The 19,660-nt window shown below is 37.9% G+C and overlaps 1 protein-coding gene across 3 annotated transcripts in view; it reads right to left on the bottom strand.

The window, feature by feature from the left end:
* The window catches only part of FNDC3A (fibronectin type III domain containing 3A), a 231,509-nt gene that overhangs the window by 88,782 nt on the left and 123,067 nt on the right, over positions 1–19,660 (bottom strand). For 2 of the 3 annotated variants that reach the window (XM_055244290.2, XM_055244289.2), the window contains exon 4: positions 315–391. In XM_055244290.2, coding sequence (XP_055100265.1) covers positions 315–391 — 77 coding nt within the window. Of the gene's footprint in view, positions 1–314; positions 392–4,617; positions 4,746–19,660 lie in introns of those variants that run through there. The other variant, XM_055244291.2, reaches the window with a different exon arrangement.

Below are 19,660 nucleotides of genomic sequence, written 5' to 3'. Positions count from 1 at the left end.
AAATGTCAGTGTAGGCACCTTTACAACCTAAAATATTATTTTTATTTAGTCATATATTTAGGGAGATAAAACTCTAGAATGAATTTTCTTTTGTGACTTAATACCCAAAGACAAGGACAAATGATGAGTGCTGCCAATAAAAATTTTTCTTCCTTTCTAAATATACTAAAATACTTGAAATAGATTTATGATAGACACACAACACTTGGTAAGCCTCAGTAATTAAATGGTTTTTTAAATCAAAATCAAAGTCAAAGAGAATAACATTATCACTATTATATAAATACGAAAAGAAAAATAGCATAAAAACATACCTGTGGGGCATATCCAGGAGGCACATAGATAGGAGGCACAGAACCATTTGGGGACATCATTGGAACCTGAGCAGGACCTGAATGGGTCACAGAAATGATGTATTAGCCCATGATTGCTTATCGGGCTAAAGTTGAAAACAATTTGAATTACATTTTGAATACTTCATCTAAACACTCAAGCCAACAGTAACTACATTTTTATAAAAAGAAATTCAGATGATTGACTTGTTATAAAAATTTATCTTGTCAAGTGCACAAATTACCCTTTACCTACATTTGTGTTTCTTAAAGTTGCCGGGGTAGGGGTGGTGGGGGGGAGGTTGGAGGGCTTTTTAAAACAGATTAACAGGCTTTCCTAGAGATTCTTAGTCAATGGGGTCTTGAATCATTGTATTCACTTTACAAATATCCCAGGTGACTCTTATAATAGTGTAAGTTTAGAAACATTGACCTAGAGAAAAATCAAACTAAACTCTGCAAATAAAATCAATGAAAAATACAAAAGGCAAAATTTTGAAAAGTAACAGGGACAAAATAAAAAAGCAAGAGTGAAAAGCAGCAAGAGGAAGAACAGTTAGAAATTTGGAACTTGCTTTGTTAGGGTTAAAACACTTGTGTAATGTGTGACTCATGTCTATGGGGGCTTAAGAACAAAGAGAAATGCCACATGTGTATTTACTAAAGGAAAAAAAATTTTTTTTTTTTGTTTCTCACACTAAAAAGTTCTAAAAAATAAAATTCAGCTTCTCTCATTCTACACTTCCTTTCACTTTTATAGTGTTAGGTTTTCCAATTAACTTTTATAACTATTATCTCTAGTTTACCTTCTCTTTTAACGTTTCTGGGAACAAAAGAAGCATTTGGAGAAGGTGTGTTTTTGTTCTTTCTAGGAACTAAAATCTTAGTTGCTTTATGTAACTTTTAAAAAAGTCTCTTACCCCCCTTCAGTTCCTTTCTTCCTGTAACTTTACACTGCAGTGTCCCCTCATGCCCACCGGTTTTTTATAACCTGAAATGAAACCTTTTCAAAGAAATTACTTATTTCTAAGGGAATAAGAACAAAGGTCTGATGAGGAATGTAAAGGGGGAAGGATCTCTTTTATATGCAGAATTATAATCTACCATTATATAATGGCACTCAGGTATAAAAGAAATGAAGGAGGAAAAGCTTAATTGTAGGGTAGAAAACAAGTAACTCTGGTAATATTATACATACTTCAGAAAACCAGAATAAAGGGCACGGAGGTCACAGCAAATCCGGATTACAGCCATTCTGCCCTTTCTAGGGAAGGCAAGGGGTGAGGACAGAACCACACAGTGGTGATGAAATTAGGGCTAGGGAGATGAGAGAGCTAGGGAAGAGAAAAGAGAATACAAAAGAAAGGGGGTGTAAGAGGGAAAATACTAAACAGGGGTAAGGAAAGTGGGGAAAGTGGAGAAAAAAAGGGGGAAGCAAGCAAGGAGAGGAGAAAGGTAAGAGGGGGAGAGAAGGAGAGAGGTGAGAGGTAAGAGAAGAAAAGGGAGGGATAAGAAAGGGGACAAGAGGCAGTAAAGGAGAGTGAAGAGAAGACAAGAAGGGAGGGAGAGGAGAAAACAGAAGGGTAAGGGGGAGGAGGAACGATGTGGAGAAATGGGAGAAAGGGGGAGGGGAGAGAGGACAGAAGAGGTGGGGAGGGGAACAGAAAGTAGGGATAAGACTGAAGTGATTGAGAGAGAGTAAGAAGTGTTTGTGTAGAACACTAAATTACACTATGTAATATCTGGCTGTGAAAAGAACTTTTCAATAAGATACTCTTCCCATCCAAAACAAGACCACCACCAAACACACGAAGTTGTCCAGAATATTATCTTAATTATATATAGCTAATACTAACTTACTATGTGCCAGGCCTTTTACATATTTTTTCTCCTCATAATCATTCTATCAGGTAAATATTATCATCATCATCATCTCCATTTTCTAGATGTGGAAACTGAGACACAGAGAGGTTAAGCTCCCCAAGTGGTAGAAGTGGGATTCAAAACCAGGTAGTTTTATTTCTAAGGACATATCCTTACCACATTTCTAGTAAACATTAAAATACTATGCAGTATTGGCAACTGATGTAACCTGAGGCCTGAGAACACTGCTGTAAAGCCTCTAAGGAAAATTAAGGCCTTTGTTGTCTTTACATCCTTAAAAACATGAGAGAAAGAATAAAATTTTCTTAAGTTTAAGCAAACATTACCTATTAATTTACTGAATAAAATTTGCAAGCTGCTTTATACCTCTAGGTAGAAAAGCTTCATGCAAAACTCACCTTTTAGCTCCTATATTCTAGACTCAAGAGAAATGAGAACTGTTTTAAACTAATGCTGGCTTACTTCCATTAGCTAATTTATGTAAAACTACAGTAAACTAACTTCTTGAATCCTTATAGGTGGCTTAGGTATTACTTACAATATGTAAAATTCAGCTGCGAACCTGACAAGAGAATTCACTGAAAATCATATTTTGTAATCTTAATAAAGGCCATTAGCATTGCACTTTTACTGTGGGTCCTTTTATATGCTGTCAAATTTAATCCTTACATCAAGTCATTAGAATAGGTGTTTTTCTTTTGCCATCACAATAATAAGTTATTGCTAATTACATTTAAAATAGTAAAATCACACAATTGCTTCAAGTTGCCCTCCTTTTACCAGAAATATGAATATATATGTAGTTACAATTCAAACCATTTTATACCTTGATAGCCGCTAAAATAGTTTATAATTTGGTAATACAAAATTCTACTTTGTTTTTTAATTATATCTAAGTGTGATGCTGAAAACATAAATGTAATCTAAAATAAACCAGAAGTAAATATATTACTAGATGTAGTCCAGGAAAAAGACTGATTAACTTACTTCTTTACGAAGTAATCCTTTCACTCTAGCAAGTAATTTTTTTTTTTATCCTGAGGCAGAAATGGAACATGGCTAGATTTTTTTTTTTTTTTTTTTTTGAGACGGAGTTTCACTCTGTTGCCCAGGCTGGAGTGCAGTGGCGCTATCTCAGCTCAATGCAACCTCTTCCTCCTGGGTTCAAGCGATTCTCCTGCTTCAGCCTCCCGAGTAGCTGGGATTACATGCATGTGCCACCAAGCCCAGCTAATTTTTGTATTTTTAGTAGAGACAGGGTTTCCCCATGTTGGCCAGGCTGGTCTTGAATTCCTGACCTCAGGTGATCCACCTGCCTCAGGGTCCCAAAGTGCCAGGATTACAGGTGTGAGCCACCATGTCTGGCCAGATTTTTTTTTAAAAAGACAATTTATCGGTACCATATTTAATGCCTAAAATATTGTCGTGAAGTAACATTCAAAACTGAATGCAAACCCCTATTGTATAAACATAATAAATACAAGTATCAATGTTTAGAACTACAACGTTTACAGCATCTCATGTCTGTTGTTATTCCTGTGTCTATAGTAGCAAAACCTTAAAGCCTTGCATATTTAATGATGTAAATGTTTGATTAGCTCCTTAGTTCCAACAATACTTTTTAATTTAGAAAGTAACAGAAAATTAACTACAAACTGACTTCAATTTGTATGCAATGAGGGAGATTTTGTCCCAAGGAAGAAACTCAGATCCTATTGTCAAATGTATACCTGGCACAAGAATAGCAATACCTGAACAACTGTGCATACACTTAGCAGCTCCTTTATAATCTATGTGATTTCAGCATGATTTACCCCAATCATGGAACTATTAAGGATACATTTCCTATTTCAAAAACCTGCAGAAGAGTAAACAATTCTAACCAATTGTCTTAAGAAATCTGAGAAGCTCCCCACCCCAGCTTCTTAAAAAGTGCCATCACTGACTTAAAGAAGATATTTCATCTAGTATAACTTAAATTCTTCTTTATCTTTCCTTGTTAATATACGTTCATATTTAAGAGTTTTTTAAAAATAAAATTACAAATTTGTCCAGGAGTTTTAATTCTTAAAATGCAACGTGCTGCTGCTGTGCTACATATTCTCTATAAGCCAGCGTTCACAATGGCTTCCAAATAATCTGATGCCAATTTTCAGATTTTAGCTCTAGAAGAAAAACCTAGTAAAATAAAGATCCTAGAATGGAATATTCTGTGGAATACAAAATTACAAAATAACTCTACATAGTTTAACCTTTTTGTAACTACATGGCAACAATTTAAAATATTTTATAGCGATGATATTTAGCGTCTATTTTTAAAAACACACGGCATGACTTTAGATTAATACAACGCTTTCTGTCTTAAAATAAAAGCAGAATGTTCGAAAACAGCAAATCTTACCACTCATTTTGTTTTTACAGTAGCAGCAGAGAACAAGAAAATCCAACAAGGAAACAGCGCAGTACACGTTAACAGCTTTAATTGGAGAACGGCTTTTTTTTTTTTTTTTTTTTTGCAGGGCTGTAAAAGATCCTTTGACCCAGACACGTGATAGTCATCACGTGACCTGCAGTGACCCAGGAAAGGGGAAGGGGAAAAAAAAAAAGCAAACGTTCCCGCTTGCAGCATTTCTGATATAGGAAAAAAAAAAAAAATGATTAAATGATTTCTACTGCTGCTGCCCTGAATTTGACCATCTTTCAGACTTCCTTATGAACCAATTCAAAAGCTTTTCAGAAACATATATTTGATGTAAAATGATTCTCTTTGTGTTCACTTCAGTAACACCACAGGTGCTATCTTCTAATTTTTTACTCATGCAGCCTGCCACTAATTTTCATATAAAAATTTGAGATAGTATTAATTTAAAAGATTCAGTCTGAAATGTCATTGTATAACATAATTCTCCATACTCAATCCTTAAGGAATATCCACAATACACAAATAATTGTGTACAGAATATAGGTTTGATAGACGTGTCTCAAAAGTGGGATTTCAGGCTGTTATTTGCCTCTTTAGAGAATAAAGACTACCACTTTCATTATTGGTTTTATTTTCTTTGATTTTTTTTAAATTTAAGATTTAAATTAAAGCGCAGGTGCTCAGTAGATGGCATTCTTACTCATATCCATGAATCTGAAAAGACAGCCTCAGGTGCAGGTTCAGAGTTCTCTATCCAAGAACAAGTAGAGACCAGAAAGGAGACCAAAGATGTCCAGTTACAACAGGAAAGAAGAATAAGAACTTTTGGAGATCTTTTATTACTTTATGGTGCTATGTAACTTCAGAGGAAATTTATTAACAGCTAACAAAAATATACAGGTAATGATAATGACAGTGGTTTGTAACACGTTGTACAATGGAAAGAGTGAATTTTGGTATTAAAAGATATATTTTAATAACAGCTTCAGTATTTATTAGCAAGGCAATTTACTGCTCTTCTCTGAGGTTTTAGTGTATTTCAGTGACAAGGTTAATCAACATCATAGCATTGTTGTGAGAATGAAATTAAATAAATTTAAAGTATCAAGTATATTGGTTGATGATACTCAGTAAATAATAGTTATAATATGTAAAAGTATGATCACCATGTTTTCAAAAATAACTACATAGTGCAGAGTATGTACTTGGCATCATTTGGAGTGTTTTACTTGCGTTAACTCACTTAATCCTAACAAGTGAAGTGAGCGTCATTTCCAGATAAGAAAACTGAAGCAGAGTAACTTGCCAAGGGCACAAAGTGAGGCAAAGGCAGGATTATCTAATAATAAGGCTATACTTTTCAAAAAGTGTAAACTATGTTCAAAGGCCCCATCTCACACAAAGGTGGAAAATAACTGGCAAAGGATAACCTAGAGAAATAGATCTCAATAAATATATGCAAGACACCCCAGAGGAGATAAGACAGTAAGGGCCTATTTTTACAAGTGGGGAAAGGTAATTAACTTCAAAATTCCTATGAAAAGGCAGGGTTGCCCTGAAAAACGAGACCAAAGGGCAAGGAGTCTCCTGGTCTCAACAGAATGTACTCATATACGTTAGACCCCGCCCCCCTGAAAATCCGACCGTGTCTCTGATCTTCAGCCCCTAAACAAAAAGCAAGCCTCTGCAGTCCACCTTATTTTGGCTCACATTTGCACACAGCTGTATTTCTATTTCTTGACTATTTAACTTATCATCTCCTTTCAATCCTTTCCATTATGCTCACTAGAAAGTTTTTTTTTTTCCATTATAAATAAATTCTCCTATATCCTCAACCTTTTTACAGAACACTTTTTCTTGTGCTGCCTTGAAATAAAGCCTGGATGTCCTGTAGAACACTTTCCCCAGCATGCCCCAGGAGCAGAGACTTCCTATCCTCTCCTGAAGCAGTGTTGGTAGTCTGCAGACACTCCAAGGCTGCTTCCCTTCACCACTGTTGTTCCCATTTCATGCTAAAGTTCCTTCTTCCTTGAGATCACGGCATATGTGCATACAACCCTCTACCCCTTCTCAATGCTTTAAGGCTGAATCCTCATTTATTGAGAACTTTGGCGCTGTGTTCAATTTTGTTCTCTATTCCCACTCTTGTCCATCAGCATGACTTTAATGTCCAAAATCTAGGCTTAAAATTCCTTGAACTTGTGTCTTTCATTCTATTTTTAGTAACCCATGTCCAAAGATACATCCTCGAACTTATTACTTAGAACTCCACTATCTCATCTTTGAAATATCAAACTTTCACGTGGCCATCATATCTTTCTTTCATCTCTCCAGTTCTCTTTCTTCTACACTTGTTCTTCATAGTGATCTCCCTTTTCTCCTGATCCAACACTGCCTTCATAGCCTGATTTCCTTTCCCATCCATGTCTTCCTTTGACTTCCCCATCTCCTGAAAATCTCCAAGTTCAATCAGTCTTCTCTTACACTTGAGCTGTAGAAATCAAGCGGTACTCAGACTGGCATGTTTATAAATTTAGTAGCTTCAGCCTTAACTCAGCTGTCAGCACTGCTCAGGAATCCTTTCGTGAATCTTTCCCTGCTCAATCACTTACACTGTTTTCTAGGGTGATTATCAGAGATTCTCGTTATGCTTTAAGGGCCCTCCCAAACCTGACTTCAACCATATCTCAAAATTGAACTCTTCACATTATTTGACATGAAACTGAACTCTTGATGTTATGGAATTGAACTCAATGTTACATACAAACTTTTCTCATTCCTTTCCTCTATTTGCAGAAGCAGCATTGTTCCTTCACTAGATCAAAGGTATCTTTCCTCTGTTTTTTTTTATTATTATACTTTAGGTTTTAGGGAACATGTGCACAATGAGCAGGTTTGTTACATATGTATCCATGTGCCATGTTGTTTTGCTGCACCCATTAACTCGTCATTTAGCATTAGGTATATCTCCTAATGCTGTCCCTCTTCCCTCCCGCCACCCCACAACAGTCCCCAGAGTGTGATGTTCCCCTTCCTGTGTCCATGAGTTCTCACTGTTCAATTCCCACCTATGAGTGAGAACATGCGGTGTTTGGTTTTTTGTCCTTGCCATAGTTTACTGAGAATGTTTTCCAGTTTCATCCATGTCCCTACAAAGGACATGAACTCATCATTTTTTATGGCTGCATAGTATTCCATGGTGTATATGTGCCACATTTCCTTAATCCAGTCTATCGTTGTTGGACATTTGGGTTGGTTCCAACTCTTTGCTACTGTGAATAGTGCCGCAATAAACATACGTGTGCATGTGTCTTTATAGCAGCATGATTTATAGTCCTTTGGGTATATACCCAGTAATGGGATGGCTGGGTCAAATGGTATTTCTAGTTCTAGATCCCTGAGGAATCGCCACACTGACTTCCACAATGGTTGAACTAGTTTACAGTCCCACCAACAGTGTAAAAGTGTTCCTATTTCTCCACACCCTCTCCAGCACCTGTTGTTCCCTGACTTTTTAATGATGGCCATTCTAACTGGTGTGAGATGGTATCTCACTGTGGTTTTGATTTGCATTTCTCTGATGGCCAGTGATGATGAGCATTTTTTCATGTGTTTTTTGGCTGCATAAATGTCTCCTTTTGAGAAGTGTCTGTTCATGTCCTTCGCCCACTTTTTGATGGGGTTGTTTTTTCCTTGTAAATTTGTTTGAGTTCACTGTAGATTCTGGATATTAGCCCTTTGTCAGATAAGTAGGTTGCAAAAATTTTCTCCCATTCTATAGGTTGCCTGTTCACTCTGATGGTAGTTTCTTTGGCTGTGCAGAAGCTCTTTAGTTTAATTAGATCCCACTTGTCAATTTTGGCTTTTGTTGCCATTGCTTTTGGTGTTTTAGACATGAAGTCCTTGCCCACACCTATGTCCTGAATGGTATTGCCTAGGTTTTCTTGTAGGGTTTTAATGGTTTTAGGTCTAACATTTAACTCTTTAATCCATCTTGAATTAATTTTTGTATAAGGTGTAAGGAAAGGATCCAGTTTCAGCTTTCTACATATGGCTAGCCAGTTTTCCCAGCACCATTTATTAAATAGGGAATCCTTTCCACATTGATGGTTTTTGTCAGGTTTGTCAAAGATCAGATAGTTGTAGATATGTGGCATTATTTCTGAGGGCTCTATTCTGTTCCATTGATCTATATCTCTGTTGTGGTACCAGTACCATGCTGTTTTGGTTACTGTAGGCTTGAAGTATAGTTTGAAGTTGGGTAGCATGATGCCTCCAGCTTTGTTCTTTTGGCTTAGGATTGACTTGGTGATGCGGGCTCTTTTTTGGTTCCATATGAACTTTAAAGTAGTTTTTTCCAATTCTGTGAAGAAAGTCATTGGTGGCTTGATGGGGATGGCATTGAATCTATAAATTACCTTGGGCAGTATGGCCATTTTCACGATATTGATTCTTCCAACCCATGAGCATGGAATGTTCTTCCATTTGTTTGTGTCCTCTTTTATTTCATTGAGCAGTGGTTTGTAGTTCTCCTTGAAGAGGTCCTTCACATCCCTTGTAAGTTGGATTCCTAGGTATTTTATTCTCTTTGAAGCAATTGTGAATGGGAGTTTACTCATGATTTGGCTCTTTGTTTGTGATTGGTGTATAAGAATGCTTGTGATTTTTGTACATTGATTTTGTATCCTGAGACTTTGCTGAAGTTGCTAATCAGCTTAAGGAGATTTTGGGCTGAGACAATGGGGTTTTCTAGATATACAATCATGTCATCTGCAAACAAGGACAATTTGACTTCCTCTTTTCCTAATTGGATACCCTTTATTTCCTTCTCCTGCCTGATTGCCCTGGCCAGAACTTCCAGCACTATGTTGAATAGGAGTGGTGAGAGAGGGCATCCCTGTCTTGTGCCAGTTTTCAAAGGGATTGCTTCCAGTTTTTGCCCATTCAGTATGATATTGGCTGTGGGTTTGTCATAGATAGCTCTTATTATTTTGAGATACGTCCCATCAATACCTAATTTATTGAGAGTTTTTAGCATGAAGGGTTGTTGAATTTTGTCAAAGGCCTTTTCTGCATCTATTGAGATAATCATGTGGTTTTTGTCTTTGGTTCTGTTTATATGCTGGATTACATTTATTGATTTGCATATGTTGAACCAGCCTTGCATCCCAGGGATGAAGCCCACTTGATCATGGTGTATAAGCTTTTTGATGTGCTGCTGGATTCGATTTGCCAGTATTTTATTGAGTATTTTTGCATCAATGTTCATCAAGGATATTGGTCTGAAATTCTCTTTCTTTGGTTATGTCTCTGCCAGGCTTTGGTATCAGGACGATGCTGGCCTCATAAAATGTGTTAGGGAGGATTCCCTCTTTTTCTATCGATTGGAATAGTTTCAGAAGGAATGGTACCAGTTCCTCCTTGTACCTCTGGTAGAATTCGGCTGTGAATCCATCAGGTCCTGGACTCTTTTTGGTTGGTAAGCTATTGATTATTGCCACAATTTCAGAGCCTGTTATTGGTCTATTCAGAGATTCAACTTCTTCCTGGTTTAGTCTTGGGAGGGTGTATTTGTCGAGGAATTTATCCATTTCTTCTAAATTTTCTAGTTTATTTGCATAGAGGTGTTTGTAGTATTCTCTGATGGTAGATTGTATTTCTGTGGGATCGGTGGTGATATCCCCTTTGTCATTTTTTATTGCATCTATTTGATTCTTCTCTCTTTTCTTCTTTATTAGTCTTGCTAGCGGTCTATCAATTTTGTTGATCTTTTCAAAAAACCAGCTCCTGGATTCATTAATTTTTTGAAGGGTTTTTTGTGTCTCTATTTCCTTCAGTTCTGCTCTGATTTTAGTTATTTCTAGCTTTCTGCTAGCTTTTTAATGTGTTTGCTCTTGGTTTTCTAGTTCTTTTCATTGTGATGTTAGGGTGTCAATTTTGGATCTTTCCTGCTTTCTCTTGTGGGCATTTTAGTGCTACAAATTTCCCTCTACGCACTGCTTTGAATGTGTCCCAGAGATTCTGGTATGTTGTGTCTTTGTTCTCGTTGGTTTCAAAGAACATCTTTATTTCTGCCTTCATTTCATTATGTACCCAATAGTCATTCAGGAGCAGGTTGTTCAGTTTCCATGTAATTGAGCGGTTTTGAGTGAGTTTCTTAATCCTGAGTTCTAGTTTGATTGCACTGTGGTCTGAGAGACAGTTTGTTATAATTTCTGTTCTTTTACATTTGCTGAGGAGTGCTTTACTTCCAACTATGTGGTCAATTTTGGAATAAGTGTGATGTGGTGCTGAGAAGAATGTATATTCTGTTGACTTGGGGTGGAGAGTTCTGTAGATGTCTATTAGGTCCGCTTGGCGCAGAGCTGAGTTCAATTCCTGGATATCCTCGTTAACTTTCTGTCTCATTGAACTGTCTAATGTTGACAGTGGGGTGTTAATGTCTCCCATTATTATTGTGTGGGAGTCTAAGTCTCTTCGTAGGTCTCTAAGGACTTGCTTTATGAATCTGGGTGTTCCTGTATTGGGTGCATATATATTTAGGATAGTTAGCTCTTCTTGTTGAATTGATCCCTTTACCATTATGTAATGGCCTTCTTTGTCTCTTTTGATCTTTGTTGGTTTAAAGTCTATTTTATCAGAGACTAGGATTGCAACCCCTGCCTTTTTTTGTTTTCCATTTGCTTGATAGATCTCCTCCATCCCTTTATTTTAAGTCTATGTGTGTCTCTGTACGTGAGATGGGTTTCCTGAATACAGCACACTGATGAGTCTTGACTCCTTATCCAGTTTGCCAGTCTGTGTCTTTTAATTGGAGCATTTAGCCCATTTACATTTAAAGTTAATATTGTTATGTGTGAATTTGATCCTGTCATCATGATGTTAGTTGGTTACTTTGCTCGTTAGTTGACGCAGTTTCTTCCTAGCCTCGATGGTCTTTACAATTTGGCATGTTTTTGCAGTGGCTGGTACCGGTTGTTCCTTTCCATGTTTAGTGCTTCCTTCAGGAGCTCTTTTAGGGCAGGCCTGGTGGTGACAAAATCTCTCAGCATTTGCTTGTCTGTAAAGTATTTTATTTCTCCTTCACTTATGAAGCTTAGTTTGGCTGGATATGAAATTCTGGGTTGAAAATTCTTTTCTTTAAAATGTTGAATATCGGCCCCCACTCTCTTCTGGCTTGTAGAGTTTCTGCCGAGAAAGCTGTTAGTCTGACGCGCTTCCCTTTGTGGGTAACCCAACCTTTCTCTCTGGCTGCCCTTAACATTTTTTCCTTCATTTCAACTTTGGTGAATCTGACAATTATGTGTCTTGGAGTTGCTCTTCTCGAGGAGTATCTTTGTGGCATTCTCCGTATTTCCTGAATCTGAATGTTGGCCTGCCTTGCTAGATTGGGGAAGTTCTCCTGGATAATATCTTGCAGAGTATTTTCCAACTTGGTTCCATTCTCCCCATCATTTTCAGGTATACCAATCAGATGTAGGTTTGGTCTTTTCACATAGTCCCAAATTTCTTGGAGGCTTTGTTTGTTTCTTTTTATTCTTTTCTCTCTAAACTTCCCTTCTCACTTCATTTGATTCATTTCATCTTCCATCACTGATATCCTTTCTTCCAGTTGATCGCATCGGCTACCGAGGCTTCTGCAATCTTCGCGTAGTTCTCGATACTCGGCTTTCAGCTCCATCAGCTCCTTTAAGCCCTTCTCTCCATTGGTTATTCTAGTTATCCATTCTTCTAATTTTTTTTCAAAGTTTTTAACTTCTTTGCTATTGTTTTGAATTTCCTCCCGTAGCTCGGAGTAGTTTGATCGTCTGAAGCCTTCTTCTCTCAACTCGTCAAAGTCATTCTCCGTCCAGCTTTGTTCCGTTGCTGGTGAGGAACTGCGTTCCTTTGGAGGAGGAGAGGTGCTCTGCTTTTTAGAGTTTCCAGTTTTTCTGCTCTGTTTTTTCCCCATCTTTGTGGTTTTATCTACTTTTGGTCTTTGATGATGGTGATGTACAGATGGGTTTTTGGTGTGGATGTCCTTTCTGTTTGTTAGTTTTCCTTCTACCAGACAGGACCCTCAGCTTCAGGTCTGTTGGAGTTTGCTAGAGGTCCACTCCAGACCCTGTTTGGCTGGGTGTCAGCAGCAGTGGCTGCAGAACAGCGGATTTTTGTGAGACCACAAATTCAGCTGTCCGATAGTTCCTCTGGAAGTTTTGTCTCAGAGGCATACCTGGCCGAGTGAGGTGTCAGTCTGTCCCTACTAGGGGGTGCCTCCCAGTTAGGCTGCTCAGGGGTCAGGGACCCACTTTAGGAGGCAGTCTGTCCATTCTCAGATCTCCAGCTGCGTGCTGGGAGAACCACTACTCCCTTCAAAGCTGTCAGTCAGACAGGGACATTTAAGTCTGCAGAGGTTCCTGCTGAATTTTTGTTTGTCTGTGCCCTGCTCCCAGAGGTGGAGCCTACAGAGGCAGGCAGGCCTCCTTGAGCTGTGGTGGGCTCCACCCAGTTTGAGCTTCCTGGCTGATTTGTTTACCTAAGCAAGCCTGGGCAATGGCGGGTGCCCCTCCGCCAGCCTCGCTGCCGCCTTGCAGTTTGATCTCAGACTGCTGTGCTAGCAATCAGCGAGACTCCGTGGGCGCAGGACACTCCGAGCCAGGTGTGGGACACAATCTCCTGGTGTGCCGTCTTCCAGGCCCGTTGGAAAAGCGCAGTATTAGGGTGGGACTGACCCGACATTCCAGGTGCCGTCTCTTACCCCTTTCTTTGACTAGGAAAGGGAACTCCCTGACCCCTTGCACTTCCCGAGTGAGGCAATGCCTCGCCCTGCTTCAGCTGGCGCACAGTGCACTGCACCGACTGTCCTGCACCCACTGTTTGGCACTCCCTAGTGAGATGAACCCGGTACCTCAAACGGAAATGCAGAAATCACCCGTCTTCTGTGTCGCTCAGGCTGGGAGCTGTAGACCGGAGCTGTTCCTATTCGGCCATCTTGGCTCCACCAACCTATCTTTCCTCTTTTACTCTTGATTTGATCCTCCACTTGGACTTGGCTTCATTGGTCATTTCTGTCCTGTCAGGTATTTTTACCTTTTCCTTTGTTCAGTCTCTTTGAACCAGTGCATCTGTGCCCATAAATATGGTAAAGTTTCACACATAAACCATGCATATCATCCATCTCTCACTGACACTTTTTTTCTGCCCCGTCATACCATCCAGCTACCACTCTTTTCTCAAACTTCTCAAAATTAACAGTAACTCTATTTTCTAACATAACTCTATATAACTCTATTTTCTAACATAACTCTATATAACATTAACTCTATAACATGACTCTATTTTCTGACCTTACATTCACTTTCACATTTTAAATAAAATTTTGATTATGCAATATTTGATACATACAAAAGAAAATAGTGCAAGTCATTAACGTGACTGTTTCAAATCCACCATCCAAGCCAAGAAACAGATCATACCAACACTGCTGCATCCATGTGCTCCTTCACCATCTAATCCATCACTCTGTGCCACTCATGTCTCCATTATCCTGAATTTTGAGTTTATTCTTACCTTTCTTTTAAAAATAATTTCCTACAAAAAAATCACATATATCCCTAAACAATATTATGATTTCTAGGACTTATCTATGTAGTTTCTTTCATATAGCTGTAGTTTCCTCATTTTCATTTATGTTTTTATGTAAATAACTATAATTTCTTTATTCTGTCATTAGCTTTTGGGCTCTTTACAGTTTCTGGTTTTTTTTTTTTTTTTTTCTTTCATTCACTTAACAAACAGATATAGATTATCTACAATGTGCCAGATACTGTTCTGGGCACTAGAGGAAAAAAATAATAACATGGTAAATAAGTAAATCATATTCAAGTAAATCACAAAGTATATTTGAAAGAGATAAATGCTATAAAATAAAAAAGAGAGGCTGGGTGTGCTGCTTCGCGCCTGTAATGCCGGCACTTTGGGAGGCTGAGGTGGGTCACTAGAGCCCAGGAGTTCAGGACTAGACTTGACAACATAGTGAGACCCCATCTCCACAAAAAATCTCAAAAACTGAGTTGGGTGTGGCGGTGCATGCCTGTGGTCCCAGTTATTTAGGAGGCTGAGGTGGGAATCTTGCTTGAGCCTAGGAAGCTGAGATAACAGCGAGCTGTGATCCTGCCACTGCACTCTAGCCTGGACAAGAGAGTGAGACCCCATCTCAAAGGAAACAAATAAAACAGAGTAGGGTAAAAAGGATTTTAAGTACTAAGATAGGCTAATGGTGAGGGGGAGATTGAATATTGCAATTTAAAATACAGAGATCAGTTTAGGTTTCAATGAGAAGGTCACATTTGAACCAAGACTTGAAAGAAGTATGGGAGTGGGCCATATGGATATCTGAGGGAGGAACATTCTACACAGAAGGAGCAACCAGTGTAAAGGCCCTAAGGGGGAACATGACTGGCATGTTTAAGACTCAACAAGGACACCACTGTCACCAGAGCAGCATGAGTGAAGGGGGAGAAAAGGAGTGAGGTTAGAGTGATTAAGAGGGAAATGAGTTACACTCTGTTAGGCCTCATAGGTCACTGTATGCTTTTACTTTGAGTAAAATAAGAGCCATTGCTGGATTTTAAAACATGATCTAAGTTATATTAAAAAAATTCATCTGACTTACACATATTGCTGGTAAGTATATGGTACAACCATTTTGCAAAACTGGCAATATCTACTAAAGTTGAACATATGCATATTCTATGATCTAGTAATTCTACTTTTAAGTATATGGGCAGTGGAAATGCTTACATATAACACCAACCAAAGAGGTAATTTAGAACATTCATAGCAGTACTAATTTTAACAGCACAAAAGTGGATGAAGCATATTTGGGGATGATTAGGTGTTCAGATTTGGACATGTTATGTTAGAAATGTCTATTAGTCATCCAAATGGAGATTTCAACTAGCAGGCAGTTCATTTTACTATTCTAGAGTTCAAGGAAATACCTAGTCTAGAGATACAAATTCCAGAGTCTTTGGTAGATAGGCTTTAAATCCATGAGACTGGATGACATCAACAAAGGAATTAAAGTAGATAGAGAAGACAATCTAATGCTATCTCTTAGATAGAAGTATGGATCAGAACACTGCTGCTATCTCTATGTCTCTCAGCCCACATGTGCAAATGTTTCTTTAAGGTATGTACCTAAGAGAGGAAATGCTGTGTCTTAGGGTTTTGTGAATGTTAGTTTTTACAGGATAGTGCCACATAGTTTTCCCGAGTATATTAATTTATATTCCTACCAGCCAGGCATGTATAAGAAGTTCCACTGATTCACATTCTCTCCATTACTTGGTATTTAGATTTTTAAATTTTTGCCAGTCTCACTTTGATCTTATTTTGCATTACCCAGTCCATGTTTTCCACCTATTCTTCTACTGGGTAGTCTTTTTTAAAAAATAGATTGGTAAGAGTTTTTGTGTATTCTGGATACTAATTCCTTATGGTTACATTGGTTACAAATACACTCTTCCTAGTTTATGACTTACATTTTTCATATATTTTATAATGTTCCAAAGTTCCTAATTGTAATGGAGTCAAATTTACTGATCATTTGATAGTTAGCATTTTGTGTGTTTGTACCCTAAAAAAACTTTCTCTACTCTGCAGTCATGAAGATACTCTCTATTTATTATTATTTTTAAGTTTATCCTTTCACATAAGTCTTTAAGTCTTCAAGAATTAATTTTGGGGTAAGGTATGAGAAAAGGATCTGATTCCATTTTAATCCAAATGGATAACCAACTGTCCCAGCATTGTTTCTTGCCCCCTAACCCCTAGGACATGTCTCTTACTTTTTGTGGGCACAACAATGAAATTAAAATTGTCTTATAGAAGATCTTTTTTAATAAGAGGATGGTACCCAGAGCAGAGCATCCATTCTACCAAATGACTTGAAATGGAAGTCTCCAAAATCACATTTCTTTTCTTTTCTTTTTGAGACGTAGTCTCACTCTGTCACCTGGGCTGGAGTGCACTGGCGCGATCTGAGCTCACTGCAAGCTCCGCCTCCTGGGTTCACGCCATTCTCCCGCCTCAGCATCCCGAGTAGCTGGGACTACAGGCGCCCACCACCATGCCTGGCTAATTTTTTGTATTTTTAGTAGAGATGGGATTTCACAGTGTTAGCCAGGATGGTATGGATCTCCTGACCTCGTGATCCGCCCGCCTCGGCCTTCCAAACTACTGGGATTACAGGCATGAGCCACTGTGCCCGGTCCCAAAATCACATTGCAACCCACCATAATCAGGCTTTTGTCCAGTCCACTCTACTGAGACTGCACTGGCAAAAGTCACTGAGATCAAATTCTTACTTATCAAATCCAATTAACATTGCTGACAACTCTCTTAAATATTCTTCCTTAACATTTGAAATACTAGCTTCTCCTAGTTTCCTTTCTACCTCCTGATCATACTTTTTCAATTTTTTTAATGGCTTCTTGCCTTCTGCTCTTCCTTAAGCGTTTGTTTTCCTGGGAGTTTTGCTCTTGGTCCACTTCCCTTATTCCACATGATCTCTCAAGATGATCTTATTTACTACCCTCATGAAAGATTATCATTCTGTATCTCATCCAGACTTTTTTCTTGAGCTCTAGATCTATAATACTTAATTTACATAAAACTCAAAACCAGTTATTTTTTCCATCAATAGTCACTCCGCTTCTGTGTTTCCCATGATAAGTTAATCTTAAGACAGAAATGTGAGAATAATCCTAGACTCTATTTTCCCCCTCATCTCAATTTCCATATCATCTATTTGGAAGTTCTGACAGTTTTATCTCCTAAATATCTCTCAAATCCATGTTCTCTTCTACTCCATTGCTATTGCCTTAGCAGCACTAGGCTCTTTCTAGAACTATTTCAGTATTCTCCTAATAGGTCTCCTTGACCCCAGTCCCTAGCAATTGATACATCTCTCACACTAAAGCTAACCTGATCTAAAAAACAAATTTCACTGTATCCTCCTCTGCTTATAACCCAGAGACCATTCTGTATTGTGATGAGATGAAGTCCAAATTCTTTACTGTAGCCTACTATGCTTCCACATGAACTGGGTGATGCCACTCAAGCTGGTAAAATGCCAGTCTATCCTTGTCAATACTGTGTGAACCACATTTGTTTTCACTGGGATCAAAATGTCTTCAAGTGGAACTTTGTTACTATTTTGCTATTTTATCATTCATTTTATTATAATTTGTTATAGCCTAAACATAAGGCAGCATAAGGTAGTGATGAAGAACATGGACTCTGAGCAAGCCTGTCTAATTCTAATGACAGCTTATAGCTGTGAGACCTTTCAAGTTACTTAACCTCTTTGTATCTTAGTTTTCTCACATGTAAATTGGAAATAATTATTCTATTTCATAGAGATATTATGCAGATTAAATAAGTTCATATTTGTACAGCACTTAGAACAGTGTTTGGTACAGAGTAAGTGCTTAAGCAATGTCACCTAAGCACAGTGCTAGTGCTTGTATTGACAAGCCTACCTGAAAATCAATAGTTCAGGAATGGTAGTTAATATGTTAAAATATTATGAAGAAATCCAAACAATTGCTATGACATGCCATGCTATTAAGATAGCTCTCTGCAAAATATTTGAGATAATATTACAAAAATAAGCAGGTACATTTTTAAGTTTGCTAAAATTATCATATAATTAAACAAGAATGGGAAAATGAAAAATATGCTGGTCACTGCATAATGCATTCCTATAAACTGTAATCTCCTCAATGAATCCTCTGTGTTTATTCCTATAGAAAAATTGTTTGATGCATATACTCGAATTAACGAGGTCTTTAGGAAACAAAAAATACATGCATCCTGTATTGTCCTTGCTATAACCAAAAGGTCCTTGAAGGTAGTGACCACATTACTAACACTGAGGATAAGAACTCTGTGGCAAACGGGAGAATAGTAAGGGTATGAAGTTAAGTCTTGTTAAGTTTTCTTAGAAGGGTTCTGAAGGTAGGAGTCAATATCGCCTAAAGCACACAAAAAGCACTGACATTTGGATGGAAAACCCAACACTATTATGCCCTAAATATCTGCTAGTTACATATAATAAAGCAAAATGTACCTATATTTATCTCACTGAAACTATTGTGAAGAAAGATCCTAGACTGTTTCTAGTAAGTAAGGGATATTATATGGAAAACAATCAGTGAATTAGTAGCTAAACTCATTCCAAAAGACAATTTAAGGTGATTTAAGATATATGTAGCACCAAAACCAAACCAAAACACAAGCCATGATAAATTGAAGAAAAGGGAAAATTAATACAGAAAAAAAAATAAGAATAAAGAGTAAGCTTAAAAAGAAAAAACAAGAAAAAAAAGCCAGGCTTGCTTCATGCCTGTAATCCCAGCATTTGGGGAGGCTGAGGTGGGAGGAATGCTTGAGCCCAGGAGTTAGAGACCAGCCTAGGAAAACAGTGAGACCTTGTCTTTAAATAAATAAATACACAAAAATTTAAAAAGGAGGGAGGCTAGTCTTATGCTCTTACTAGAGGATGAGCAATAAAAGCTCTCTGCTTTGTGTAAGCTGAAACATGATTAAAATCAGATACCAAGGACCACGCTGTCAAGTTGGTTAAGTTAGTTCTTCCCTTCTGCAGTTTAAGTATTGCCCACACTGCCATACAACATGATGCCAATGATTTGGCTTAAAAAAACAACAACAAAAAACAATCTAAAGCAGATATAGTCCAAGATGACTGCTACTATATATAAAATTCAGTAAAACATCCATAAATGTCTAACTTTTAGCAACATGTCCTCCAAAATAGTTGCAAAATGAACAGCTACAACAGATGAATCAGTTGATTTGCAGAAAGAGATTGTCGGCTATGCGGCAAATGAAAAGTAAGAAGAGTTGATTTTGATTTTTTTTTTTCCTGGCAAACCAGATCAGCTGTTTATTAAGGCTGCTGTTAGATTATAATAATCAGGGTCATTTGCATTGTCCAAAAATTTAAAAGGCAGAC

This window comes from Symphalangus syndactylus, chromosome 15, assembly GCF_028878055.3.
Source record: "Symphalangus syndactylus isolate Jambi chromosome 15, NHGRI_mSymSyn1-v2.1_pri, whole genome shotgun sequence".
Classification (NCBI taxonomy): Eukaryota; Metazoa; Chordata; class Mammalia; order Primates; family Hylobatidae; genus Symphalangus; species Symphalangus syndactylus.
This window is presented reverse-complemented; position numbering and strand designations above follow the sequence as displayed.